The following is a 27488-nucleotide window of genomic DNA, read 5'->3' on the forward strand; positions in this document are numbered from 1 at the left end:
CAGACAGCCCCCAGCCCAACCAACTGGGCACAAACTTCTCACCCTGACTCCTAACTTGGCCTCTTGGAGCATCAGGTGCGGTCGAAAAAGATAGAGCAATTTAGGTGACCTGCACCAAGAGGCTCCAATCAGGTGGTTCCACGGCTGGCGTTTCCCGACTCCCTGAGTGTGATTTTAAAATTGAGGATTCACAAGGAGTTCCAGCGGGATCATCCTTCAGATTGGGTCAGCAGAGGGAGCTGGTGAGGTGTGTCTGGGAAAGCCTAAGACAACCTTGAGACATCCACTCTGTCAAGAGGAACAGGAGGACCACAGTGGAGGTACCCCGCATTCCTGTTCTCTCCACCCAGTGCTGGGAACCTAGCATCGCAGACCGTCTTAGGTCTTGTGTCTGGGGACATTTTCCCACACGGTCCTCTAGAAGTTTCTGAACCAGGAGTCACAAATTGCAAACGTCTACAGGAAGGCAAGAAGTGGGTCAGATAACGTCTGACTGGAAGCAGCACCTGTGGATTTAGTTTAGATAAATGTTGCCAATATCACAAGGCTTTAGGCTCAACAGAAGCTGCAGATCTAGATGTTAATCTGTTGGTAACAAATTAATTTTTTTCTTTTGCAAAATATAAAGAGACAGTTGAAACTGTTGAAGAACCTGTTTCATTAATGAACAACAATGTATAAAAGAGGTTACCACCCACACATGCTCTCCTCCCCACCCCCATGCTCTGCCCCCCATCGCTCTCCCCCCACCCTGCTGGCTCTTGCCAAACCATCTGAAAATAATCTGGAAACATCGGTGCCATCCAGATGCTTCAGCATGGGTCTCACAAGCAAGGGCACATGCCCTGCCAATCATATTGTCAGTTCCACACTCCATGTAAGAAAGTCTATGTAAATTTAATATATAGTCCAACATATAGTCTACCTTAAAATTCCTCCACAAAATGCAGAATGTCCAAAGCGTCCTAGTGGTGTGCTGGAGTTGGCTTGTAGTGAGAGAATGTATACACCTCTTCCAACTCTGAGTTTGAGAATATCAAGAGACTTTGGTCACCGTCAGAAAATTTACACAATGAAAATTGGCAAATGGTCTGGTTGGCTGCCTGCACTCTGAGCCAGTCTTAAACATTCACCAGCACCCTCCCCTTTTTTTTTTTTTTTTTTAGAAACAGCTTTATTGAAGTATGACTGATATACAAAAATACCTGTGCACATTTAAAGTACACAATTTGATGAGTCAATTAGGACTGAATACAAACATAAAACCACAAAGGTAATGAACGTAATCATCACCTTCAAAAGTTTCCTCTGTGTGTGTGTGTTGGGGGGGGGTTAAGAATACATAACAGGAGATCTTCCATCTTAATTGTTTAAGCACACAATGCTGTATTTTTAGTTACCTGCTGTGTTCTATAGCTGATCTCCTGAGCTTTTTCATCTTTCATTTTGAAAGAGTCTGACAACTCTCCATTCCCTCCCACTCTCAGCCCCTGCCAACTGCCCTTCTCTCTGCTTCTATGAATTCAACTGTGTTAGATAGTTTATGTGAGTAGAATCATGCTGTGTCTGTCTGTCTGCGACTAGCCGATTTTGCATAGCATAATCTCCTCCAAGCTCATCCATGTCCTACTTAAGGCAGAATTTCCTTTTTTTCAGGCTTAATAATGTTCTGTGGTGTGTACATTTCACATTTTCTTTAACCATTCATCTGTTGATGGGCATTTGTTCACCATATTTAGCTATTGTGAACAATGCTACAAGGAAGGGGAGAGTGGAGGTGTGAGACCCTGGTTTCAGTTTTCCTGCATGTACACCCCAAAGTGAGATTGGTGCATCATTTACCATCATACTTTTGATTTTTTGAGGACTTTTCACACTGTTTTCCATAATAACCCACCATTTTGTATTCCTACCAAGAGCATGGACGTCTTCGGTGTGTGCTAGCTTTGTTTATGATAATAGCTATCCTGTCAGGTGTGGGGTGATAAATCCTTGTGGTTTTAATTGCATTACCTAACAATTAGTGCTGTTGAGCACCTTTGCCTCTTGGTCATTTGTGTGTTTTATTTGGAGAATGTTAAGTCCATTGACAATTTTAGAATCAGTTATTTGGTTTTGGCTTCTGACCTCTTCTCAGATACGTGGTTCGCGGTCTTTCTCCCTCCCACAGGCTGCCTTTCCTTTGCAGTACGCAGGACGTGTAGTGTGGTGGAATCCCACTTGTCTGGTTTTGCTTTTGCTGCCTGTTCTTTTGGTACCTGTTAGGGTTTGGAAGTGAGGTGTTTCCTAAAAGCTCCTGTTCATGCAGGAGTGCTCAGAGGTGAAATGACTGGTCTGTGAGAGCTGTCACCTGATCAACCCGTCCTAGTCTGAATGGGCTGACTGGTGGTACCTGTAGACAGGTGGGGCGTGGCTGAGGAGGTGGTCACTGGGGGCTGTCCTGGGAGGTGCATCTTCCCTGTGACCCTTCCCATCAGTACTTCCTGACCCCACCATGAGCGGAGCAGCTCCTCTACTGGGTCCTTTCCCCATGTTTGCTGTTTCGCTTTGGGCCCAGAGCAATGGAGTCAGCCATCTATGGACTGAGACCTCTGAAATCATGAGCCTCAGATAAATGTATCCTCCTCTAACTCATTCTTTTCAGGTATTTTGGTTACAGTGATGCCAAAGTTGGCTAATACAGTATCATAGCCCAAATTTCATTGCCAAGACCAATGTGAAGAAGGATATAATGAGAAGTTGGCTGTTTGCACGTAGATTGCTTTGGGAAGTGTGGATATTTAAAGCAATATTAAGTCTTCTAGCCCATGTTTACATTTAATTATTTAACCTGTTTTAGTCGATGTTTGTGTATGGTGTAAGATAAAGGCATTCTTTTGCATGAGGATTTCTAGTTTCTTGGCCATATTTATTAAAGAGGCTCCTTCCTGTTGTATATGCTTGGCACTCTTATCAGACGACCATGTGTTTGTGGGTTTGTTTTGGGAACTGCATCCTGTTCTGTTGGTCTCTATGTCTGCCTTTATGCCAGCACCACATTGTTTTAATTACTAGAGTGTCATAATATCATTTTAAACCAGGAAGTGTGATATCTACGGTTTCCTTCTTTCTCAAGATTGCCTTGGCTATTTGCGGTGTTTTGTGGTTCCATGAGAATTTTAGATTGTTCTTCTTTTCTATCTCTCTAATCCAGGAAGAGTGTCTCACTGTTAGGAAGTAGTTTAATAATGAGCAGTGAAACATGAACCAATAGCACAGCAGGGCACAGAACTTCTCTGAATTGCCTTTGTTTTTTTTTTTTTACACATCTGACAGGTAAAGGCTGCAGAAGGTGGACTCTGGTTCTCCTGGTGAACACCAGACAGTTATCAGTTTGGAAGCAGACAAGTTTCCTGGTCCTTCTCTGCTTGGAGACATGTACTCTGTCTTGAGAGTGTGCTTATTTGAGCCTTACTTATTACACCTACAATAAAATTTGCTTGCTTGATTTTCATGGGACACAAGAACTGAGGTCTGAATGGTCAGCTCCCACTCTTCTGTGACACCCAGCGTGGTGCCTAGACTCAGATTGACAGCGCCCTCTGCAGGAAGGTGCTTGCAGTTCACCTGTTCACCTCCGGGTTTTGGCTGAGGCTAAGCCCAGCTTGGCCTCTGATGCCTTCCTTTGGCCTTGGACTTCTCTGTGAACTCTTTCCTCTGCCAACATTCCCTCCGTGTGTCACACCTACGTTCTGCCTGCCCTTGTCATCTTGTTGCATTTACTCAACTTTATGGCAGTCAGTGACCACATTGGCACCTTGTGTTTTCCACTCGCAAACTTAGGCTCTCTTTACTCTCTAGCTCCTTTTTTTTTCCCCTTTTGATTTTTTTTCTGGCATCTTTCTTCCCACTGCTGCGCTGAATAGAAGTGGCAAGAGTGGGCACCTTGTCCTGTTCCCTAGGTTAGAGGGATAGCATTCAGCTCTGCACCATTGCGTACTCTCCCATGGGCTTTCTGAATATGGCCTTTGGTATTTGAGTTAAATTCCTTCTACGCTTAGTTTGTTGGGAGTTTGTTTTCTTTTAGTCAGAAAAAGGTGTTACATTTTTTAAAAGCGTGTTCTCTGTCTATTGAGATGATTCTATGATTTTTATCCTTCAGAGTTAGAGAATGATCCAGGAGAAAGGGGACATGTAGTGTTTTACCTTAATTGATTCTTTATGTTGAACCACATACAACTCTTTTAGTTACGTTTTTCCTGAGAATGGAGTAAAGTTTATAGATTGCATTTGGCTGTGTGGTCTCTCTCGTCTTCCTTATTCTGCCACAGTTCTCCAGCTTCCAGAGAGTCCAGTCTAAGAGTGGTCAGCATGTTCCAGTTTGATAGTCCTGGAACTATTCTCCAATAGCCTTTTCACTATAGTCCTTATTTCTATTTGTTCCCCTGTAATTCATTCTCCAGAATGATCTAAGTTGTAAAGTAGAGCTCAGCCCTCTGACATATAAGATGTTGAGTGAAGGGATCTGTTCTCAGAGATAGAGAATGATCCAGTAGAAAGGGGGCAATTATCTGAGCAAAGTTCTTGGGAAGTGTGGAAGGATGGGATCCATAGCACAAGTGCAGGGGTGGGGCTTGGGGACACAGGTGGCCTGTGCTTACTAACAGGAGTGTATGGGCACAGCAGCAGGTGGGCCCAGAGATGTGGAGGTGGAAATCTCTTGATGTTCTCTGCTAACTGTTGCTGCCTGCCCCTCAGAGAGTGGGGTGGGGGGAGTGGTATAGGTGTGTGGGGAGAGGAGAGAGACCTGGGAGTGAAGGTATTAGGGGAACCTGGCAGGATTTGGGGCAGCAGGGTAGACTGGAGTCCAGGAGTGACCAGTTAGGGTGCTGAGTGCTTTTCTTCTACCTAAGGGCAGATGCTCAGAGGGAGGTTTGAAGAAGCTGGAAAGGTGGATTTTGACCAGAGCTGGAGTTCTGACATGCAAATATGAATGAATGAAAGGGGACAATGGAGTTGGGAGAATAAGTGGATTTGACATTAGCTGAACTGAGGGTGATCTCTCTGAGACAGCTGACCCCATCCTCAGCTTCAAGCATAGGTGTTTTGGTCTAAGGTGAGTCCCAGCTCCCTTGCAAATGATTGCCTTAGGAGGAGACACCGAAGCTACTGAGGATGTAAGATGCAAGGAGAGATTCACTGGAGACTTCAGTGTGTGTGTGTGTAAAAGCTGAGCTGATGTAACAAAGAGACCCCCTAAATACAATGGCTCAAATAAGATAAAAGTTCCTTCTGTCATGCAACAGCTTGACTAGTCTAGGGCCATAAAGCCACTTTGTGACCCGGGCTGTTCAGGAAACTCGTTCCTTCTATTTGGGTTGCTCTATCATTTTTCAGGACTTTGTCCTTTTCTGCATGTTTAACACTGGATTGCTGCCATGACCATGATGTAACTCACATAGAAGAGAAAGCAAGGGTGTGTTACATACCTTATTTCTATTCACATCCCCTTTGCAAGACTGGGGCCATGTGATCCTATTAGTGCAAAGGAGGCTGGGAAATGCAGTCACTAGCGAGGTGGCACGTGACCAGGAGGAAGGGATAAACACACCTTTGGATACCTAGAAAAGCTCTAGAAGTTCTTTTTCTCTCCTCTGAGGATTGTGGTCTGGGATTTTGGAAGCTGGCCTCTTATGCTGAGCATGGAGCTGCCCCAGGGACAAGGGCAGACCCATGGAATCATGGAAGCCGCTGGTTAAGTCAACGTGAAGCTCTGTGAGGCAGGAGGTACTGGGGCAGCCATGCTGTGAAGGGAACACTGGCTTGGGAAAGGCTGTGGCTTGGTCCAGGTCACACAGGTAGCAGTGGCAGAGCGCGTGATCCTGAGCTCTGGGCCTGGTGCTCTAGCCCCTCCCCAGTGGGCATACCAAGAGGTCCAGAGCACTGGTGTGCAAGAAGGTAGGTTCAGTGCCAAAGGCTGGTCAGCGGGGGTACTATTTGTATATGTTAAAAAGAGCTTCAGAAAATATATAATTATCCTTGGAGATAAAATGCCTCAGAAGCCCTTCTGATTTAAAGGGTGTGCAAGAAAGTCTGCGAAGCCAAGGTGTTCTCTACATTTCTCTTTTGTTAGATTTCTGGGCAATAAGTAATTTAGTTGTGTTTTTTTCTCTCTGGGATTATTTATTTAAATTTAAATTTAAAATCAGAATGCAATGTTTTTGCAGCACTGGGGAGTGAACCCGGCCTTATGCCTGCAGGGCAAGTGCTCTACCACTGCACTACACCCCCAGGCCTGATGCTGCTTTCTTGTATGACAAAATGGGGTGCTTTCTAGGCTGGGAATTCGTTTCTATCATGTCTGTTTTATACTTTGGCCATAAAGTAGGCCTAGTATAGTCATAGCCCGGAAAAGGGAGGGGAAACGGGAAAGATGTATGTGGTGTGCACAGACAGGGAGCCGTGAAATCTGGGATACGGCAGGAAAGAGTGCACTGAGAGGGGGGGGGGTCCACACACGCCCACAGGGTAGTAAATGAGAGAAACACAGGTGCTCCTGAGGACTCTTCTGAGGTCACTGCTGAGTATTCTGAAGTAATTTGTCTTAAATGACAGAGAGCCCTGGATGTGTGTTCTGGAGGCTGTCGTCCACCCTGTTACCTGTTTACTTGGATAAATCAGCTGACAGCTTTTTGTCTGAATTTTCTTACTTATTAAGTTTTGTAAGATACTTGCCTCCCCAACCCCATAATTATCATCGTGAGGACTAAAGGGGAGAATGGATGGTATTTATTAATTTTAACTATGGCTTAGGATGTGCAACATTATAACTACCCCTTTATAGAATGCTTTTTTTAGTACTGTTGAAATAAATGAAGACAGACCTGGCTATAGCAAGATGTTCGGCCCCTGTCTCTAGTGTCTGGCATAGATGCAAAGGCGGGCAGAGGGGTTTTCATAATGAAGAACAGAGAAGGCTTCTGGTGTCCTCTTCTGGAGGTTGCTGGCATGGGGTGGCTCAGCAGAAGTGAGGCAGCATGTGGAACTGGTGTGGGGAGCTTATCGGGTTTTGTTTGGTGCTCCTGCCCTGGAAGTGAAGCCAGAATCAGACAGGCAGTCAGTGTGGATAGGTAAATGGAGTCAGGTCGGATCAAGGAGGCCAATTTTGAGTGAGTCTGGGAAGCTGGAGACTGTCCCCTGAGGGATTAAAATGTTAATCCCTTGAGACCCCTTCTTCCACCCTTACCAAGAGCCTGCCCCTGCCCCAACCTGCTTCCAAGGTAACCTGTCGCAGGAGTTGCCCCTCCCTATAGGGAGCTATAAGGTTGTTAAAGTGTCCTGGGCTGCTCCATCCTGCCCTACCCCTTCAGCCCACCTGGTTCCCACCTTTTGGTCATCCTGAGGTGAGGTTTGTCATCCAAGCCCATCAATGAGGCCAAGGGAAGGCAAAGCTTTCTCTGACCAGCGTCACGTGTTCGTGGGCTGTAGCCCTGAGGTGGACAGGCCCCGGTTGGCAAAGCACTGACCGGCTCTTTGCTTTTGCTCCTCTTTTCCTTTCCCTGCTAGCTCTCATTCCGAGGCTGCTTGGCTGAGTTCTTTTTCTAAGGGATTCCAGTGGGATTTGGTTGCAAAGGCAGTGCCCTTTGCATAAAAAAAAAAAAAAGAACAAAAGACCACTCAAGACCAGTTTCTAGGGTTCTTTCTTTGTCTTTATTCAGCCACATAAAAGCATCATTTGGGTGCAAAGCAGTCTTTTGTGAGGTGGGCCGGGCTCTTGGGTGAGGTCTTTGGGAAAGATTTTGCTGGACAGCTTTGGCTCTAGGTGTGCTGCCCAGGACAGCTCTCTTCCTAAAATGTCTCAGGACTTTCCAGTGCCTTCAGGCGCACAGAAGTCTTGGGCATCAGCCTCTAGCATTAGACATAACAGGTGGGAGAGGCTCGGGAGTATCAAGGTCTCCCCTGGAGCCAGTTGGGGAGGAGGGTGGTGGCCTTCAGTACGTAACTGTGGCTTCTAACTGTGAAGGCAGTGTCGCTGTAATGGAGGGGTCAGAAGCTGTAATCTACTCTATGCATCGGAAGAGCCTTTTGGAAGATCTTTTCCTCATAGAAAAATCAGGAAAATAGCAACAAGGAAAGCCAGAAAACTAATGAGTTTAAACAGACTTCCAAAGGAAGACGGGGCTTCTCGTACAGTTCGAGTTTTGGTGGCCTTGAGGGTTCGGTCCCACTGTGTCAGGATGGTGTTTCTGGCTCCTTGCCATTTTCCTGGGCCTGTCAGGCGGAATTGGTATGGTGAGCAGGGACCAAAGAAGATGGCCAAGGCCAGGCGTGGGTCCGTCAGGAGCAGAGAGAAGAGATTGGGCTTTGCATTGATATAGGTCAGGAGCTCGTCTATGTATTCGATGTAATCCGACTGTAAAGCCTTGCAGTAGTGCAAACCGAACCTTTGTAAAAGGAAGATGGTGGTGGGGGGAGACAAAAAGACAACACGATGATAACCTTAGAACAGAGCTGCCGGCTCCTTCTGCCTCTTTAAACTCAGCTATCACTGCATTTGCAGGTGGGAAGAGCCAGGACACTGTGGGTGGAGTCTCCGCTGTGCTGGTTCTGCGCCAGCAGCTTCCTCTGCAAGGGCCCGCTGGCTTGCACCCTGGGGCTGAGGTCCCAGCAGGGTTCCCCACTCGCCGGCTCCTCTTTCCTTGGCCAGCTCTTCTACTGACCCCACCGCCGCGAGTCTCCGATGCTCCAGAAGCTCCCCTCTTTTCCCCAGTGTAACTGCACCTCTCTGCTCCAGTTTCCCACCTCCCTGTGATTCAGAAAACATGCCTACGCGGTGCACTCACCCACTCGGCTTGTTCTGTTTCCTTTCTTCCACTTCCTCTATCCTGACGCTGGGTGAAGGCAACGTATGCAGACCTATGGATAGACAGGACCATGCAGTTTGACTTTGGTGCCCGCTTGTGGACAAGGGAGCTTTACTGCCTCGTCCTTCATGTCCAGTGCCCTGCAACTCATCGGCTCTGGGGAAAACGTCCTCGGCCTGAGCTGATGGTGTGCTCCTGGCAATTCTGTCTCCCTCAGAAAGCACAGGCACCCCTTCATCTCACTACTTAATGCAGCAGAACATCACAGTGCGTTCAGACTTATCACTCTGTTGGCCAAACTTTTACATTTTAATTGAGCCTGTCAATTCAGTCAAAATAACAGGAAGATGGAGTTTATATTTTTGATACCTGGTAAGTGGTCCAAGTCACCCTGACAGGCTAATCCAGGGAAATATAGAATGGATCCTGCTTTTAAAGATGCTGTCATTTTAAATGGCAGCTGGTAATGGTCTCAAAACCTCCAGTGTCCAAAGTCACCTGCCCTGCTGCTTCCCACACTCACCTTTCAGGACTTGGACCACCCATCGAGCTTGTACCTCTCCTGTGGGTATCATGGAGCCGAAGGGCTTGATGAGGCCAATCACAGCCAGGGTTGGCTTTTGCAGGTGTGCAGGGAAGACATACTTGTACAGAGATGCCTGGCCACCTTCAACTTTCACAACAGATTCATCGAGGAAGGGGAAAGCAAAGGTGTACCCAGTGGCAAAGACGATGATGTCAACGGGCTCCTCCTTTGGGGTGTTGCTGAAGAGCACGGAGTTTTCCTTCACCTCTTTTATGCTGGGCTTGATCTGCACCTTGCCAGTGATGATGCAGCCCGGGAGGTCGTCGTTTATCACGGGCTCTTTTAACTGCACCCTGAACCAAAGCACAGGCAGGGGAGAGTGCTGACCAAACAGCTTAGCCTCCCTCCTCCTTCCCTGACTCTCCAGTCGGGGCCTCTCCCTGGCTGGACAAGAGGTGCCAGTCTTGGGGGAAGCTCCCTCGGTGGGAGGGGATTCAGGGATGTCCAAGGCTTACAACTGATTAGAGTTTGGGAGCCTGTAAGGAGCCAGTGCGTTCCCAGCCCCTGTTACCCTCCCTGTCTTCAGTATTCAGCAGTCACCTGTCATCTAGAGATCTCCCGGTGCTGAAGGGCCGGGAGGGGAGCATCTGTATCCTGGGAACGCTGCTGGGAGCTCTAGCCAGTCCCTTCTCTTCCAGAAAGCAGTTGTGTAAGCAAAACCCATGTGTTCAAAGGAACCAGGCGAGAGCCCTCTTCTATGGCTATGCCTTTGAGATCGTAAGACGAGCAGTTTGTGAGTTGCTCTTGCATAAGCCGTTTATGGCTTATGGTGAATGCACAGGAAGAGACGGTGTGGTGAAATGGAGGCAATAGATGGTAATAAGGGTGGTTCCTTGTCCAACTGCTTATATCTAACAAAGCTTGGGTAAGCCATTTAGCACCTATAGGCTTTCTTCTATTCACCAACACCTGGGACACTGACACTTGTCGTCCTTAAGTCATTGGGTAGAACGAAGAACATATGACAAAGGACAACCTGCATTGAAAAGAGGAGATACTATAGCTCTATGTATGTACTACGGTCCTGTGAACCACCATCTATGCTAGTCAGAGTTTGTGGTGGAAGGAGTCCCAGCCCCTGAGATACCTGGAGGCAGGGAGTGGAGATAAGAACTAGGTGGTGGTGGTGGCGGGGACAATAGAGAGAAGGGCATGTTGAAAGCACAGGACGGGGCTGCAGGCCCCCAGTGGTGACTGGGACCACCCATCCATGTTGGTCCAGACTGAGGTCTGGAGGCAGACCAGACAGGATCTCCAGCTGCAGTGTCAGCTGGTAGTGGCTTTCCACCCTGTAAACCTACTGAACGCAGAAGTAAGACTTTTGGTTCTTGCTGGGGGATAAGTTGTAGGTTGTAAATGAAGAGACAGACCGACATCATGGTCATCTCTGCCATGAGAGAGGCAAGGAAGGGCAACCGCAGGATTCCGTTTTTCCAGCATAATGAAGCAAAGCAAGTATGTTGTTTTGTGAACAAAGTCCGTTTGCTGCTGTGGAGGCCCATGTAGCTTGCTGAGGCCCCAGCGCCCACTCGCTGCACAATCAGTGCAAGTGACTGTATTTTGCTAAGCCTCCATTTCCCACAGTAATGAGGAGAGGATGATAACTCCTACCTCAAAGAGCTGTTCACAGTACACCATTCACCCACTGATCACTTAGGAACAGCGAGCTACTATTATCAAGGGGATTCAAATGCAGTTTTGGTTTGTTGTCGTGTTGCTGTGACCTTGCCTGGCTTGCATATGCCACTCAGACCCCATCTCCCTGATAGCCCTGGACAGATAGATCATATTTACCTGTCGTCTGGTGCTAAGCCATAATTTACATGATCGAACCAGCTGTTCATCTTTCTTGCCAGCAACCAACTCACAATTGGAGTTGGGAGAGCATTTCTGAACATGTTCTGAAATCGTGTTGTGAACACCATGTCCCACGGGTTCCCTGAGTCCGAGACTCTGCTCATCACCCATGCCCCTCCAGTGGTGCTGAGGAACACCTGGAAGCAATCAGAGATTCGAGATGGGTCATGACCTGAAAGGCACCATGTGTCTGTCACCCTCAAAATGCAGACCTAACAAGATAGTCTTGGCTCTTCTAACCACTCTTTTATTATTATTATAATATATAATTATAAGTTATTATAAGTTATAATTATGTTATTATAATATATAATTATAAGTTATTCTAATAGGATAATATTTGAATATGTAGCGTATTAAAGTATTATTGTCTGCCAGGCTTGAGATACCTGGGGACCTCGGCGTGCCACCTGGGAAGATGCTGGGCAGGGATCGCAGGTACCTGCACTAATTCCACTTGTTTGCAATGAGAACAGGCTGTGGAAGCCATCAGGGCTGTCTTCAAAGGTAATTTCTCCACACACTACTGGTTTAACTGGCAGTAAAATTCAGTAATACAATCAGTCTTTTTTTTTTTTTAATCAGATTGTCTGGCTAAGTTTACCACCCAGTTCACTAAGCTCATTGTTGTATTGGTACCTACAGGACAAGTAATTTCCTGTGTAATTGTTCAAAACACACACACAAAATTGGTTAACTTATCCATTACTTTGTTAATACAAGACAACTGATTCAACAGTGCTCATCTCCCACCTGACGGGGCACGAGGGCCAAAGCCACAGCGCCAGTGCTTTTGTCTGACTTTATGACACTGAATGTAGCGTCTGGCACTGCACATGGCCCGCGAGAGCTGCAGGCCATGGCTGCTCTGACTGTTTGTGCACGACCCTGCCTCTGTCATGACGCAGAATCAGAGGTGACCTTTCAGTGGATATGAATTGTGACCAAAGCTAAGGGGGGTTTCTTTGCTGATGATAAGATGTATGCCAAAGCTTGTTTTCTGATTAAAGAAACTTCCAGATGGTTAGTGACACAGAAATAACCATACGTCACACCCACACGAGGTGGGCCCGGGGGATGGACCTTTTCCTTTCTTCAGATAATTCACCCTAAGTTCCTTCAAATCAATTAATCCATCTGTCAGTCAGCGAATCAATCATCAAGCCCTTGGCCTCCTCTTCTGCATGCAGGGAGACCAGTGGCCCTACTTCAGTGGCTTGTTTTGGTGATGAGGTGGCCACGCAGTGGAAGGCGTTTAGTGCAGTGCTTGGCAGAGTCTCCCAATCAGCAGTTACAATTTCTGCAGTCACCATCTCCTAATTGTGACATTTCCACTGCAGTGGGCCCACTGGGGGAGGGGCATGGACCCCCATGGGGGAGTGGCAACGAGTAAGGAGAGATGGGGCAGGTGGGAGACCTTAGCCGGAAACAGTTGCCGGGATCTTCTGACTTCCGGGACTGGATAGAGAAGAGGTGTGTCCCAGAGCTCTTGCTGGTTGACTGGGAAATGACACGTGTGACAGGTCAGAGAAGCTGGTTTTGGAGGAGAGAAGACAACTGGATTTCACAGTAAAATTTATGAACACTCAATACAAACTATGAACACTCAATAAAAATCTATTGTGTGTTAGGCTTTTGTGCTCCCTGAACATCTGTCACGGTGTCAAACGCAGCCTATGACAAAGCTCTTCACTAAGTCACATCAAGAGTGGTACCTTCTTTGCCAGGTGGCTGGCCTCCACAGCAATGTCTGTGCCGGAATTTCCCATTCCAACCACAAGGACTCTCTTATCCTTAAACATGTCTGGATATTTATACTGTCGGCTATGAAAGTACTGGCCTTTAAAAGTATGTATACCTAGAGATAAAACAAGGTCAAATAGAAGATTTATAGGGTCAGTGAATAAAATACTAATAATATTTTTCGGTTGATAGCACCCTTTTGACAGATAATTCAGGTTATTTTTACTAATACATTCAAGTTTGAGGAAATCTGAAATACAAATTCAAGACTTTGTAAAATATCGTCAGGGAATGACTCCATGTTATTAGACGGGCCGTGAGCGGTACCTACAAGATGGTTAACTCCTGGGCTGAAGCATTATGGCATAAAAATGTTTTAAGCAGGAGTCATTACGTTTAAGGGCTGTTGGAAGTCAGTGGGATGATGTTCTGTTCACTAATACCCGACTCTTACACGCTGCATAGCTTTTCACATCCAAAGGACAGGAGTAGAGAATCTAAAGGGAACTGTGAACCAGTGCCTCTACTCGGGGACATCCGCTGTGTGCCTGCTGCTGTGTGCCTGCCACTGTGCTAGACGAAATGGGGAAATAAGACAAATTCACCAAGATCCATGTGAGCTTGGGAAGTTCACTGGTAGTTCACCTCGGTGACTGACGGTAACTCGGCCTGAGTTTGCTGAGTCATCCAGAGAAAACTGGGTTGTGGCCAACACCAGGATTTGGGGGCTAGCTGTATCCCAGGCAGTCAGTGCCAGACTAAACTTAGTGAGACATCCAATGCAAACAGAGACTCTTTGAAAATTCTCTCAAGGCCATGTTTCACAATCAGAAGTAATTTGAACTGAACAAAGAACCAGTTGATAAGATACTGAGATTCTCCCGGGGGATAAAGGTATCTGCTTGTGAGTAGTGGCCTTGTCAAGACCAGGTGACCCTGAATCCTTAGGATTCTAGCTTGAATCCTGGTTAAAACCTGACCACAGTCCAAAGCTTACAGAATATAGCCTGGATGCAAACAAGTTCAAATATTAACTCAGTACAAAAACCCAGCATGAACCCCTGAGAAGGAAAAGCTGAAGAGAAATATCTCTAGTCTTTAGGTTACCTTAGATTCTCCCCGGAGTAGGCTATTTGGGTCACCAAGAGACAAAACAGGCTTCATATGGCTGAGTTGCTTTCTTACCTCATCGGGGATAGAGTGGGAACTTACATTAGGTGAATGTGGCTGTGTTAGTGAATACCAGACTGTATATAGCTGAGTGAATAAAAATAGTCATTTGGGGGAAATTCTGCATTTATTTTAATTTTGATATCTATTATTTTCACTAAGACTTTTTGGAATATCTCCTTTGGAGTTTCCTCCAGAACTGGTGACACATTTTTATTTTTTTTTTTTATTTATTTTTTTTTTTTTTATTTATTTTTTTTTTTTAAATATTTTTTTTTTATTTTTCGGCAGACATAACATCTTTGTATGTGGTGCTGAGGATCGAACCCGGGCCACACGCATGCCAGGCAAGTGCGCTACCGCTTGAGCCACATCCCCAGCCCCGGTGACACATTTTTAAAATGTCTTCGGTGAATTTGGATTTTTGTCAGGGTTAACAACCACCCCAGGGTGTATGTGCAGAGCAGGGCGTCTGCTGTTAGGAAGGAAGGGGGCTGTAGAGATTGGGGGGGCTGCATTTCAATCCAGATCTCAGACTCCTGGTGCTCAAAGGCTCTGTGACAGCCATTAGCTGGGGCTTTCAGATTGATAGTGGCTGGTTAAGTCTCACAGAGCCTCCTTGCTTGATGAGTGACACATGCTATTGGGTGAGGTGATCCACGCTCCTCTGTTTATGGAGGAAAGAAGCAGCGGGAGGTAAAAGACGGTAAGCTCTAGTTAGTTATGTAGCTTAGAATTCATGCCTTCTGGGTCCCAAGCTCATCCTGTTCAAACTGAGCACATTTGGCCTCTGTGTGGGCAGGGTGTGCTTTATCCTACTCTGACAGGACTCCTGAGGAGGCTTCTAGGGCAGATCTAAGACCATGGGAGGCACACGACTTCACTGAACATGTGTATTGGTACCCTCCAGGTCATACATAGACTAATTCCTCCATAAAACTGTATTCATACCTTCAATGCAGACCACATGTGGTCGGGTCCTCGAGTATATTGCTAGCACCTGTGTAATTCACCAAAGGTGATGAATCAGTCCAGTTTCCCCTGTGCTATGGAACTTTCTGGATTCTCTGGATGACCCTAAGCCAGGCACTCTTTCCTGAGAGATCAGAGGAATGGCTGCCTGGGGCATTGCTCTGCAGGTGAGAACTCGGAGGTGTGTCGTCTTGTGGATGGAGAGCATCCATAATTGGGTGTGTTAGAGCAAAGCCTGTTTAACACTCAGACCCTGGAACCTGAGGCACCATTTCCTGCCTGGGAAGAAGACTGAACTTGTTCTTTTTAATCCAGTGATTCTGTTCTATGGCAGTTTTCAGGATACACATTATCCTCATTGGACCTGACTTGAGAAATCTCTGGGGAAGATTCAGAACCATTGGAAGAACATGAATTTATTGTTTAAGATGAGTCTTGGGATTACTCCAGGCCATATTGAGATGACTTTGACTGAGTTTTAACATTTTTTTAAAAAATATTTTTTTTGTTGTTGATGGACTTTTATTTTAATCATTTATTTATATGCAGTGCTGAGAATCCAACCCAGTGCCTCACACATGTGACACAAGCACTCCACCACCAAGCCAGAACCCCAGCCCAGTAGTTTTTTTTTTTTTTTTTTTAATTTATTTTATTTTTTTTTTAGTTACCGGCAGACACAACATCTTTGTTGGTATGTGGTGCTGAGGATCGAACCCGGGCCGCACGCATGCCAGACGAGCGCGCTACCGCTTGAGCCACATCCCCAGCCCCCCAGCCCAGGAGTTTTAACATTTTAAATGCTTACTGCAGGTGAAATACACCAAACTATTGTGTTTTCTATTCCCTTCAGTTGAAGTCCAATTGAAATTTGGCACAGATTAACATGAATTATGATTGCAAAAGCTAAATAAAGAAAGTAAGACCCAAAGGTGTCTGGACTTGTCTCCCAAGGTTCCTTTCTCTGTTGACTATTTATTGATCCACTTCCATAAACCCCTAATCTAGCTAATTGCTGTGGCTCATATAAAACAAACAAAAAATGGAATTGCTCTTTCCTCTATTCACAGGTTGACCTTTGTGGCCTCTAAGCTCAGCTCTGGCACTGTGCAGATGCTGCTGAGATAAGCAGCTTGTTCAAGTGGCCCATGTTGCCGGGTGTCACTTAAGGAGGAACAGGGAACCTCAGGGACATAAAGCTGCTCACTAAGTTACCCGTCATTCTCTTCCACACTCATTAGTTATTTGAAAAAATGGGCTAGTTAGAAGAAGTGCCAATTACGAAAACTGTTCACTCACAGGTATTTACTGGAGGAGCCATAGGGATGCATCCCCAGACCAATCAAGTATCAGCATGGGTCCCAGGAAACCATTTAAGGTCATATGCAGAACGCGCTGTGTGTACCTGGAAAGGAGTCCAGTGGCAAATACGGGGTGGTGAGATAACCAGTGCAGACCATGACGGCATCAAAGGTGGCAGAGCTTTGCTTCCCTTCATGCAATGTGACCACCTCCCACTGGCCAGAGACGGCAAAATCTGGGCGTTTTGTTACACTGCAGACTGTGGTCTGAAAAAAGAATCACAGACGTGATTAGCAGTTGTCAAGGTGCCCTTAGTGACTTGCTGGCTAATGTGCCAGTGGACATTTCAAAAGTTCTAGAACAAAGACCAAACAGAATTAATTAATAAGCACCTCATTCAAATCAAATCAGGCTCTCAGACTAACCATGATTTCTTGGCTGGAAATACTCTAAGCTTGGGGTGGTGGATTTTAAGGGACTTGCTCAAATCCTCACAGCAAGTGACAGAACAAAGATTATACGGAAGGTACCAGATGTCTCTTGGTTTTTGTTTCTGTGGTGCGATGTTCTCTGTCTCTGAGCCCTAACAAGAATTCCTTTAATAGAGAATGGATGTACCCTTGAAGACCTAAGTTTGCTCCCAAGTAGCTTATGGAAAGTTCTATAGAATATGTTGCTGAGATTTTTCCTGACCTAGAGAGCTTTTGGAAATTGCTAAGCTTATGGCCTGAACATTTGGGAGTGGTATAAATTCAAATATTTTGTTCTCATTGAGTACATACATGTACGCGAGTATTAGAATTCAGGAAGTTTATTTATTTACTTGCAGTACCAGGGACTGGACGCAGAGTCTTGTGCATGCTAGGCAACTGACTTTGCCTTCAGCCCCAGGAAATATATTTATAGTAAACCGAATATAAGTCAGATTTAAAAGCAAAAAAAAAAAATGCACTAACAGAGATACTTTGTTTTTTATTCTATTCAATTTTCAAGGAAGATGGGCTTCTCAGATCTTCCTAGGTTCATATTATTCGATATGCCTACTGAGTTTCTACATTTGTATTATCAACTCTGTCTTTTAGAAAAGGTGTCTTTGAGCTTGCCAGTTCAGCTCTTCTTTACAGAATCCAGAGCTATGCTATAGAGAAGGAATAGAAAATAGGCAGGAGAACACTTTCTGACTACTAACTGAAGTTTGTGTCTTACCTTGAATTGAATGCATTCCAGAAGGTTGAACTGGTTTGCATACATTTTGAGATATTGTAGGAAATGAGAATTAGGCACATAGTTTGGATAATCTTCTGGGAAGGGAAAATCCGAGTAACAAGACATCTCCTTGCTGCTGTTGGAAACCACAGACTTGTAGAGGCTGGCTCTACCCTCTTCAACATGTTCCTGTAGAAACAGTGCTCATGGGTGAGCAGGCACGTGCGTGCGCGCACACATACACACACACACAATGGATGTAAACCTTTTAGAAATCTCAACATTGACCAAGCTTAAGGTGATCCAGATGACGCATGATGCCTGCCACCTTTCTAATAGGATTTGCTGTTCTGCATCTAGGAGATGACATTCATCCCCAGTATAAATCACATGATCAGAATTATTCTTTCATTCATCACATGCTAACAAATAAATCCAGGGTGAACTTACCTGTTCAAATTCATGCAGTATCACTGCAAAGAACAGGAGAATGGAGAAACAGATGAGAGCCTGGAAGCAGTTTCTGGACAATGAACAATTGTTAGCTACTTTGGTTTCATAGAGTATTCTTGAAATGATTATACAGATTATGAAAGTTTTGTATCCAAAGTTAAGGGATGTGGATTTTTATGGAAAGGCCATGTAATCCACTGAAAGTTTTAAACATGGAAGTGATTCATATTAAATTTTGGAAAAGTTATTCTGGATCTACAAAAGATGGATTAGAGAGGGCTGGAAAAAAAGGAAGAGGGTCAGTTAAGAGCCTAAAACACAAATATGTGATTGCTAGTGAGGACCTGAATAGAGGTGGTAGCTGTTGCCACCCAGAAAGCTGGCATTTGTGACCGGTGGTAGGTAGAAGGCATAGGATGCCGGGACAGTTGGATTTAGGGGCTCCAGTAGAACAGCCAAAGGTTTCCAGATTGAATAACTGTGTGGATGACACATTCTGACCAGTTTTCTACCCTCCGTTTTGACTGGAGTAACAAGTAAACATCAGCATCTCATAAGACTGCCCCAAGAAGTTTTCGTAATATCTTTACATTGCATCTGTCTTTGGATGTGGAGGATTGCGCTCCTGATTTCAGTGGGAAGGTCCCTGCATTTCAATGTCATTCACTATCTTGGATTTGTATAGTTTCTTTTTCCAGTGAAGTCGAAATTATTTTATTTACATAAGTAAGTGAACATGAACCTCACACGTAGAGGGCTTACTGTTGCCTCTATAAGGTAGAAACCTAGACCTGCATGAAATGTACAGTAATCATAGAGACTAAAAAGCAATGATTAAATACCTCTGTGGTTTAAATTAACATTACTGATCTTATCAGTTGATTTGACTTTTTTTTATAATCTGCTTATCTGTGACTCCATATCTGACAGCTTCATTGATCTAGAACAAAGTTAGAAATCTGGAGGCTGAAAGGCCTCTGAGAAGGTAACTATAAATCTTGCTCTGTTATCTCACTGGAATACCTACAGCAGCACTAATCAACTGTCGTGTGTTGGAGGTACCAACATGAACTGGTGGTCACCAGTCTGTGACAAGATACATGCAGAAATTGAGGGTAAGCATTCAGAACCTTCTACAGCAATAATGGGACACAATTCTGCATCCAAGTTCATGCAGAACTCTTTTGTGGCACAGGACGTAGATGGGCCTTGTTTCCTTGTTTCCTTTGAGTTGCATGGAGTCTAGCCTGTGCTCTAGCCGCAGGCCTAGAACTGCATCAGAATGTGTGGTGTTCAAGCCTTGTTGGAAACTGTCATACCTAAGTGCATAAAATCTGGAATCGTTTCATTTCACTGAAAAAAAAAAAAAACCTTATCTTTAAATGTAAACTTACAGAATGAATTATTTGAACTGGCTCCTGAGAAAGAACAGAAGATAGATTTTTAAAAACAGCACTATTTGCTTCACTTCGCATAGTAGTTTTATTTTTTTAAAAAAGAATTCCTTGCACTTGCTGAGATGGTGTTAAAACCTCTTCCTCAGTCTAGTCAGCACACTCCTGAGCCTTGTTTTCCTACTCTGAGCACTGTAGGCAACACTTAGTGTAGATTTACATTGTTTCACTGAAAGATTATCTCCATCCATCCAATTCAGATTAGGTACCTTGATAAGCAAGAAGCAAGATCCTCATATCAAAAAAAAAAAAAAAACCTTAAATATCAATACACACTGTGTATTAAGAGTGTGTTTGCAGGTATTTAATATGGAAAACTGCTATTTCACACCAAGTGTTTTGTTTGGCTGAAAGGTACAAGTATAATAGTGGCTGGCTGTGTTAATTACCTATGTGCACAGAGAACAACGTGTCCTTTTTTGTCATTATTTTCTATGTTTAGTGATATTTATGAAAATTAATCTTATGACTTTTGACTCAATACAAATTTTGAATTCATTGTTTCTCATACATTTTTGTTGTGTATTTTTCATTTTTTCTAAAAATTTGTTTTTATTACATTTGATAAATAATAGCCTATAGTTAGTTAATTGGAAATGAAGAAAACCGGGTTGTTCTCTCCAGTTTGAGAAGCACAGCTATCCATCCCAGTGCCTCTGAATGTTGCTAAGAGTTGCTGGGAAAAATCTTACTAATGTGTGGATTCTGACTCAGTAGGACTGGGTGAGCCTGAGAGTCTGCATTTTTAACAGTTTCCAAAACCTAGTCCCATCTTTGAGTTCCATCCTGATGGCCCACGGACCACGCGTTGAGTAAAAGGCTTTACAACAGCTTCGCGCAGTAGGAATGCAGAGGGGGCCACAGATGTGGCTTTAAATTCTCTAGTGGCCACAGTTTTTCAAAAAGTAAAAAGAAACAAGTGGATTAATTTTTAAAGTATATTTTACTTGACTCAATATATTTTAAATATTATGATTTTAAGATGCAATCAATATAAGATTATTATTGAAGGGTTTCACATTCTTCTTGTCAGACTGCCTTCAAGATATGATGTGTGTTTTCTACATATGCAAACATATGCTCAATTTGCACTAGAAAAAATGGACTCACCCATGTTGATCCAAATATACTTAGAAGTTCTGCAATAACTGAACTGAGTTTAAAATTGAAATCAGTTGAGATAAAAAATTCAGTTCCTTCGTCATACCAGACACATTTCAAGTGCTCCATGGCTCTGTGTGGCCAGTGGCCACCGCATTCTAGAGCCTAGTTTGAGAACATCCTTCGACTTGAAGGTGGGCATTAGAACCACACATGAAGTTGGTTTGCTTTAATCTAAATGGTAATTGGGAACAGGAATAAGAAGAGTAGCCCTGAAGATCTATAAGACGAGCACACGCCCAGCGGGCAAGCTGCAGAGTGGGGAGAAAAACATGCATCATAAACATGGTGGGATTGACTAGCGCAGGGCCAACTCCCTCTCACACTTTCCTGGCTCCCAAGCCACAGAGTAAATACTTTATCGTTAATGCTGGCAGTTTTTGTTAACAATAATACAAGGCTAACACACTCACACCCACACGCACACACACACACTCACACTCTAACACACGGAAAGTTGAAGGAGGCTGAGATACATGATGTGCTTTGTGAAGATTTACATAAGAATATTTCAAAATTGAAAGCATTTGTAACGACTTGTTTCAGCATCAGAGAGTAAAGGGGACCTGCTGGAGCTGGATAAGCAGGAACCTTGTGTTTTATGAGACCTTAAAGCAAATGGAAATAAAAAATGAAACAAATGAAAACAGAAGAGAAAGCCCCCCTCTTTGCATAACTTAAAAGGTAACGAGAAGAAGGCAGAGAAGAAGGCTTGGCGGAACACTGGAACCTGTGGTGAGATAATGTATCACAGATGCAGCCACCGAGGAGCGTGGTGGAGGGAGAAATTCAGCCCTCAGGGTGGAATCCAAGAACAGCTCCGCTGCCCTCTTGCCTCCCACTGGCTGTTTTTCTTGGAAAAGCCCAAGTCTGGGGTATTGGGCCCAGGCCCAGCCAGCAGGGTCACGTCCCTTGTCAGTGCAGGAGGCTCATACATAGTGTGTTCGAGTTGGAAAGCACCTTCAAGAACACCGACTTTGGGCATTTTCAAAGTACTATAAAGGTTCTCCCAGAGACTTGTATATCAAGAGAAGGCTGCTAAATGAAGGTCGGGTGGATTTTCCTACTTCCCAGGCTACTGATGATTCAGCACTGTCTTTTTTTCAAACTGCTCCACGGGTTCATTTTATAAGTGAGGTGACAGGTGGAACGACTTGGTGACGGGGTGGCATTTACCTTGCCCACTACTCACCGTCCTCTGATGTCCTACCACGTTCCCCGCAGCGTCTCTTCGCCAGCTCCTCTATTTCCCCAGTCCTCCAGTTCCATGTGCCACCCCTGCACCCTCCTCGCCCCCTGCTGCTGAAGCTGAGGCCCTGGGGTGCTGCTCCTGCGCCCACCTTCCCTTTCCCTCAGCGCCAGCCTCTCTGCCTCTCCAGGTACAGTCCCACTGCTCTTGTCTGCCAGGGTCTTGTCCCAGCCTGGACTGGTGTCCAGTGGTCAGTGGCTTCCTGCTGCCCATAGATCCTCTCTTCACCTACAGACCTCTCTGGGTCTTCCTATCACGCACCCAACACAACTCATCGAGAACAACTGCAAGCACAACCACGACTGGTGATTTTGCTCAAGTTGCTTTTCAAGTTGAATTTGAACTTCTGGCCCAGATATTCAGCCACCCTCCTCCTTCCCATTATTCCTCTAAACCAAAAGGCTTTTTAATTTCCTGAACACACCTGGCACTTTCTCTTTGCTGGTCCCTCCCTGGCACCTTCTGTCCAGCCTCTTCTGCCTGTTGAAATCCTTCAGGGCCACCATCATGCCTCTCTTCCACGAACCTCCCCTGGCTTCCTGAGTCTCCCCCATGTGACCACCCAGGTGCCATCTCTGACTTGCAGGATGCGGGCTTCTCCCATCTGCCTGACGGCTCCCTGCGCAGGCGGACCCTTCTCATTTCTGTGTCCCCCTGCATGGGTGTTTGATCTGCACAAGTCACACAGCCAGTTGGCTTCAGATGGATGGAGACCTGTTTCTCTTGATTCTTAGATGAGTGAGTTTTAGTGTAAAGAATAAGGAGAATTTTTTGTTGTTGTTTTTTGTACAGGGGATTGAACTCAGGGGCACTCAACCACTGAGCCTGCATCCCCAGCCTTATTATGTATTTTATTTAGAGACAGAATCTCACTGAGTTGCTTAGTGCCTTGCCATTGCTGAGGCTGGCTTTGATCTCGCAATACTCCTGTCTCAGTCTCCTGAGCCCCTGGGATTACAGGTATATGTCACCGCTTGCTTCCTGCTTAGGGAGCATTTTGTCATCCTAAGAGGCTAAGTACAGCTTTTAGTCTTTGGACTCGCTTTTTGCCTTGACTGAGATCACCTTAGCCAGATAACTCTGCTAATTGGGCAGTTTTATCTTTCAGGAAACTCCCAGCTCTGACTGGTTGTGTTTGTCTGGAATACCTGAAGGAATCTGAGACTTATTAGAGGAAAGGTTGACTGGTTAGTACTGTCCTCAGTAGACACAGGGTGGGGAGAGTTTGGCTCAGGTATCAGGGCTCTGCCATCCTGTTGGACCATATGCAGTTTGAATTATGGGGACAGATGTGCTCCGTTGCATCTGTTTTTGGAGAGCCTGCGCGTCTCAGTGATCACATATGGTGGCTGGGCGCATTCTCAGATGCACACTTTTGTGTGCGAGCCACGCTGGTCTGTGCTGGCGGACTGTGCACAAACCAGCAGCCCTAGCCTCTCTGAAGCTTCGCTCCCTGAATTATAAAATTATTGACTCTGGTTCCAAATTCTACAGTGCTATAATGGAGGAACGCTAAGTTTTTTCCCTTGAGCCTCTCAGAGACTCTGAGGCCGTCAGACACCTTGTTTTCACGATTCCTGACAATGTTCCTCTTCACAGATTTAAAACTCATAGGAAATATTTTTGCTCTGCAGAGGCAAAAACAAGAGTTTTGGGGAGCTCTGCTGTAGCGCCCCGCAGCAGAGCACTGGGGCTCCACAACACTGTCTGCCTGAGTTGGGTTTCAGTGGCCGGAATCAGGGCTGCTGGGCGCCCCCTGGGCTTCAGGCTAGTAAGGGTGAGAGTTCTAGTCCCCTCTCCTATCCAGCCTGCAACCCTGTTAAGGTTTTAGAATATGGCTTCTCTTTTGTTTGGGGAACCAAAAAGACTCCAAACTCACCTGCTTTGTTTCTGATTGTTCCCGGCTGGTCTGGGATTGCTTGGGCCCAGGACCTTGACCTGGGACTCATCCTGCACTGAGCCCTGGCCACTCTAATGCAGGTGTGCTTAAAGCGGGGGTCTTGCAGGCAGAGGCTGGCGTTCCTGCTGTTACCCCCATGCTGCAGGCTCTGGGCTGCTTAGACCCTGGCTCTGCACCTGCTCCCCGTCCTGGGCTTGCCCGGTCACCCCACTCCTTCCAAACTCTGTGGCTTGCTCGTCGACATTTCCCCCCCCTCCCCCTGGTGCACTCTTGAGGCTGCTGCACACCTCCCTCCCGCCCTCGGCCGACCCATTTCTATCTCTGACACTTTCAGCGCCCCTCCTGCCCCCCCATCCCGCAGACATTGGCCTTTCCCGGGGCCACCAGCCCTTGTGAAAGAAACACCGTCTCCTGTTACACCGCTCAAGCCACCTCCGACAGTCAGAAGCACAGAACCCCACTCACGGTGAACCTCCACAGCCCCCCGATGTCCTCGCTCCTCTCGAAGCAGGTGGGCTGCAGCCCCTCCTCCAGACAGCACTTGACGGAGGCCAGGCCACTGACGCCAGCTCCCACGACCGCCACTCGCTTGGCCATGATCTCCTGAGTGGGAAAAGGCAGCGGAGCTAAGACTGGATCCACAGAAGCCCCACCCCACCCTTGGCAGCCCCGACAACCAGGAAAAGCATCTGAGGATTAGGGAGGTCTCTCAGTTTGAGTCCTCTGTGGCCGCCTCTGGCGTGTTTGGTAAATGAACTCATGCTTCACCTTATATACTTCTCAATTAAAAAACATTAATTGAGCAAATATTTGCAGGTAGCTAATATCCTGGGTCAAAGATTCCTCCCTCAAGTGACCTTTTATCAAACTTGCATCATGTAGAAATTCTCTGAGCAGTAAATCTCCTTACGACTTTTTCTGGGTCATTGGGGCAGTGGTTATGAATCAGAGACCTGGGTTTGAAATTCAGTGCTGATTGATTATCATGACATGAATTAAGTGATTTAATGATTATGTGTCTCAGTTTCCTTCTCTTTATTCTGAAGCTAGAAGTATAACTGGTCTTAGACATTGTAAAAAAAAATTTTTTTTTTTTGTACAGGGGATTAAATTCAAGGGCACTCAACCACTGAGCCACATCCTCAGCCCTATTTTGTATTTTATTTAGAGACAGGGTCTCACTGAGTTGCTTAGTGCCTCTCTTTTGCTGAGGCTGGCTTTGAACTCACCGTCCTCCTGCCTCAGTCTCCTAAGCCGCTGGGATTATAGGTGTGCACCACTGCATCCGGCTCAGTGTAAAAATTAATTGACTGATGAATAAAAAGCACTTTTCACAGTACTTGGGGGCAGTTACCCCCCCATAAATGTTGCTTCCTTATCTTCACGAGATTTTTGTTTGATATTTTGTGGACATCTGCCTTAACAACATGGGTTTATGTACAAAGTTACAGGATATTTGGAATCAGAGTCATTGGAAAAAAACTGAAAATATATGTGTAAAAAGATGTCTTGTAGAAAATGAAAGAAATGAGTAGGGAAACATAGGAATGGTGACAGGAGGAAGGCAGAGGGAGAAACAGAGGAGGGCGAGGATAGGCCTCTGCACCCCAGAGCTCTTCCCTTCCTTCTTCTGACTTTTCTTACTGGACACTCCTGGTGGATACCAGGACTCCCATGAGCTCGCCTCACATTTGGAAAAGCAAACCTCAGAATGTACGGGACATGGGGACGTCATCACTCAGGTAGAATCAACACTTCCGACACTCCTTCAAGGCTGGTGACCACGGAACCCGAGTGATTCAATAACAGAGTGATTCAATAAATGCTTTAAAAAATGAAAAGTTTTTCTCCTTAACTTTAACTAAAAATAATTTCCAGTTAGGGTTGCTATACTTTTAGATAAAGTGACTGATAAAAACAATAAGAAATTTATTAGGGTGATAAGGACACTATTACCTTGCTGATTATTGGCATGCTTTTTCACAGGAGAAGGCAAGCATCAACCTTCCAGGGTCATTGCTCTTATATGGATATTCAGTAAAATTTGGCCACTTCTTTGTTGGAAGTGTTAAAAGACATCTTATTATTTTAATGAAGATAACCTCATCAAAGCTGACTACATAGGAAAGAAATAATAAAAGTTAAGAAAATATAACTAAACTGCTAAGGTAGGTGTCCCTGAGTGAAAGTGATTTTATATACATAAAAAAAAAAATAACACGTAAGATAACTTTAGCCACACAGAATTGCTAAATGAGCTGGGAAGTTATGTTTGGTTGCGCAAATTACAAAATTTTAACCACAAGGTTAAAAACTACTGTATTCCCCACACCCCCTGTGGATTTTATGCTGTATCCTCTATTCCAGAGAAGTAAAATGCAAATATGTAGTTTACTTGAAGCCAGGTGGAGTGTCCACTTTGATTTATTGTGATAATATGGGGCAGGGGGTTAGAACACAAGGCTGGGCTGTCGTTACCAAACTGCAGAAGTGCCTTGAGTAATTTTACATTTTCAAGAAAAGCCCATGCAATTCTGCCAAGAACTAATTAGATCAAGGCATTTTGCAGTTTTAGCAAGTGCTGGGGCTGTGCTCCATTCAGTGACATCATATTCTTGCAAAGTGGGTATTGAGCAGTTGCTGTGATAAAAAGCCATTGCAGGAAAATTGTGGTGGAACAAGAGATGAAGGGGTGACATCGTTTTATTCCAAGGTTTGAGGACTTGCACAGACAGTGCTCAGCAGGTCCATAAATCCTGGTATTAAATAATCGTGATCAAGAGTGAAATATAAGGGCTGGGGCTGAAGCTCAGTGGTGGAGGCTTGCCTAGCGTGGGTGAGGCACCGGGTTCGATCCTCAGCACCATGTAACCAACGAATAAAAAATAGAGGTTAAATTCTTTAAAAAAGAGTGAAATCCGAATATTATTATACAAAACAAACAAGCAAACAAATGACAACATGCCAGCCCAAGTCAGTCGCATTTCAGGGGTAGCCTGCTCCTGGCCTCTTGTGCCAAGTGCCAGCCTTTGGTAGACAACCTAAGGGTTGTCGCAGACCCTGCTGGGGGCTGTTGGTGAAGCACAGGAAAAAGGACCCATTTCCCTTGGCATTACAGCTCCAAGTTCCCCCTTCATTTCAACTCCCGGGTGACTGACCCACCCTGAACTCACACTCCGGGCACACACAAGGCTCAGCAGTCTCCGACTTCACAACCCTTCACAGAACCCCAGCACTCACCATCGCTCCCTGTGGAGCCAGGTGGGGTTGCGAGCAGAGGGAGCCAGTTCTGTGAGACCCCTCTGCCCCAAGCACAGCAGAACAGGAAAACTTCCAGCCCTACCTTCCTCGTCCAAAGGAAGCCGAGATCGCATCTGGTTACTCACTTTATGTATCACAATTCCCACGGCCACTCAGGACTCTGGAGCTAGCGGAAATCAAACAGCCCGAACCAGTGTTGCAGGAGGAGTCAGAAATAGGACCCTTATGCAAAATTTTGAACCTACCGCTGGCTGTTGCTTACATTTTAACTTGTTGGTTTGTTGCATCAGTGAAACGCCAAGAAAAACACTGTCTGGGAACGTGCACTTTA

At 45.4% G+C, this 27488-nt stretch overlaps 2 protein-coding genes across 5 annotated transcripts in view; both read right to left on the reverse strand.

Annotated features, from left to right (window-relative positions):
* Window positions 1–1063, reverse strand: part of Fmo4 (flavin containing dimethylaniline monoxygenase 4) — a 39270-nt gene extending 38207 nt beyond the window's left edge. The window contains exon 1 of one of the 2 annotated variants that reach the window (XM_046430042.2): window positions 926–1063. The gene's annotated coding sequence lies outside the window, so the exon portion shown is untranslated. The remainder of the gene's footprint in view (window positions 1–925) is intronic. The other variant, XM_046430043.2, reaches the window with a different exon arrangement.
* Window positions 1064–7666: 6603 nt separating this feature from the next.
* Window positions 7667–27436, reverse strand: Fmo1 (flavin containing dimethylaniline monoxygenase 1). 3 transcript variants are annotated; one of them, XM_046430215.2, is made up of 9 exons: window positions 27283–27436; window positions 24362–24499; window positions 17680–17868; window positions 16577–16739; window positions 13002–13144; window positions 11224–11423; window positions 9367–9722; window positions 8823–8895; window positions 7667–8423 (listed from the first exon to the last, which is right to left on the reverse strand). In XM_046430215.2, exons 2-9 carry the CDS (start codon window positions 24491–24493, stop codon window positions 8081–8083), a joined length of 1599 nt encoding a protein of 532 aa, XP_046286171.1. In that variant the 5' UTR covers window positions 24494–24499; window positions 27283–27436; the 3' UTR covers window positions 7667–8080. The 3 variants fall into 3 exon arrangements, with proteins under 3 accessions (XP_046286171.1, XP_046286172.1, XP_046286170.1); XM_046430216.2 differs by having other exon boundaries at window positions 27240–27360; XM_046430214.2 differs by lacking the exon at window positions 27283–27436 and adding an exon at window positions 27137–27275.
* Window positions 27437–27488: the final 52 nt, after the last annotated feature.

The sequence above is a fragment of the Marmota monax genome, unplaced genomic scaffold (genome assembly GCF_021218885.2).
Source record: "Marmota monax isolate L192 unplaced genomic scaffold, Marmota_monax_Labrador192_F-V1.1 WCK01_AAM20220418_F8-fsc00055, whole genome shotgun sequence".
NCBI classification, from domain to species: domain Eukaryota; kingdom Metazoa; phylum Chordata; class Mammalia; order Rodentia; family Sciuridae; genus Marmota; species Marmota monax.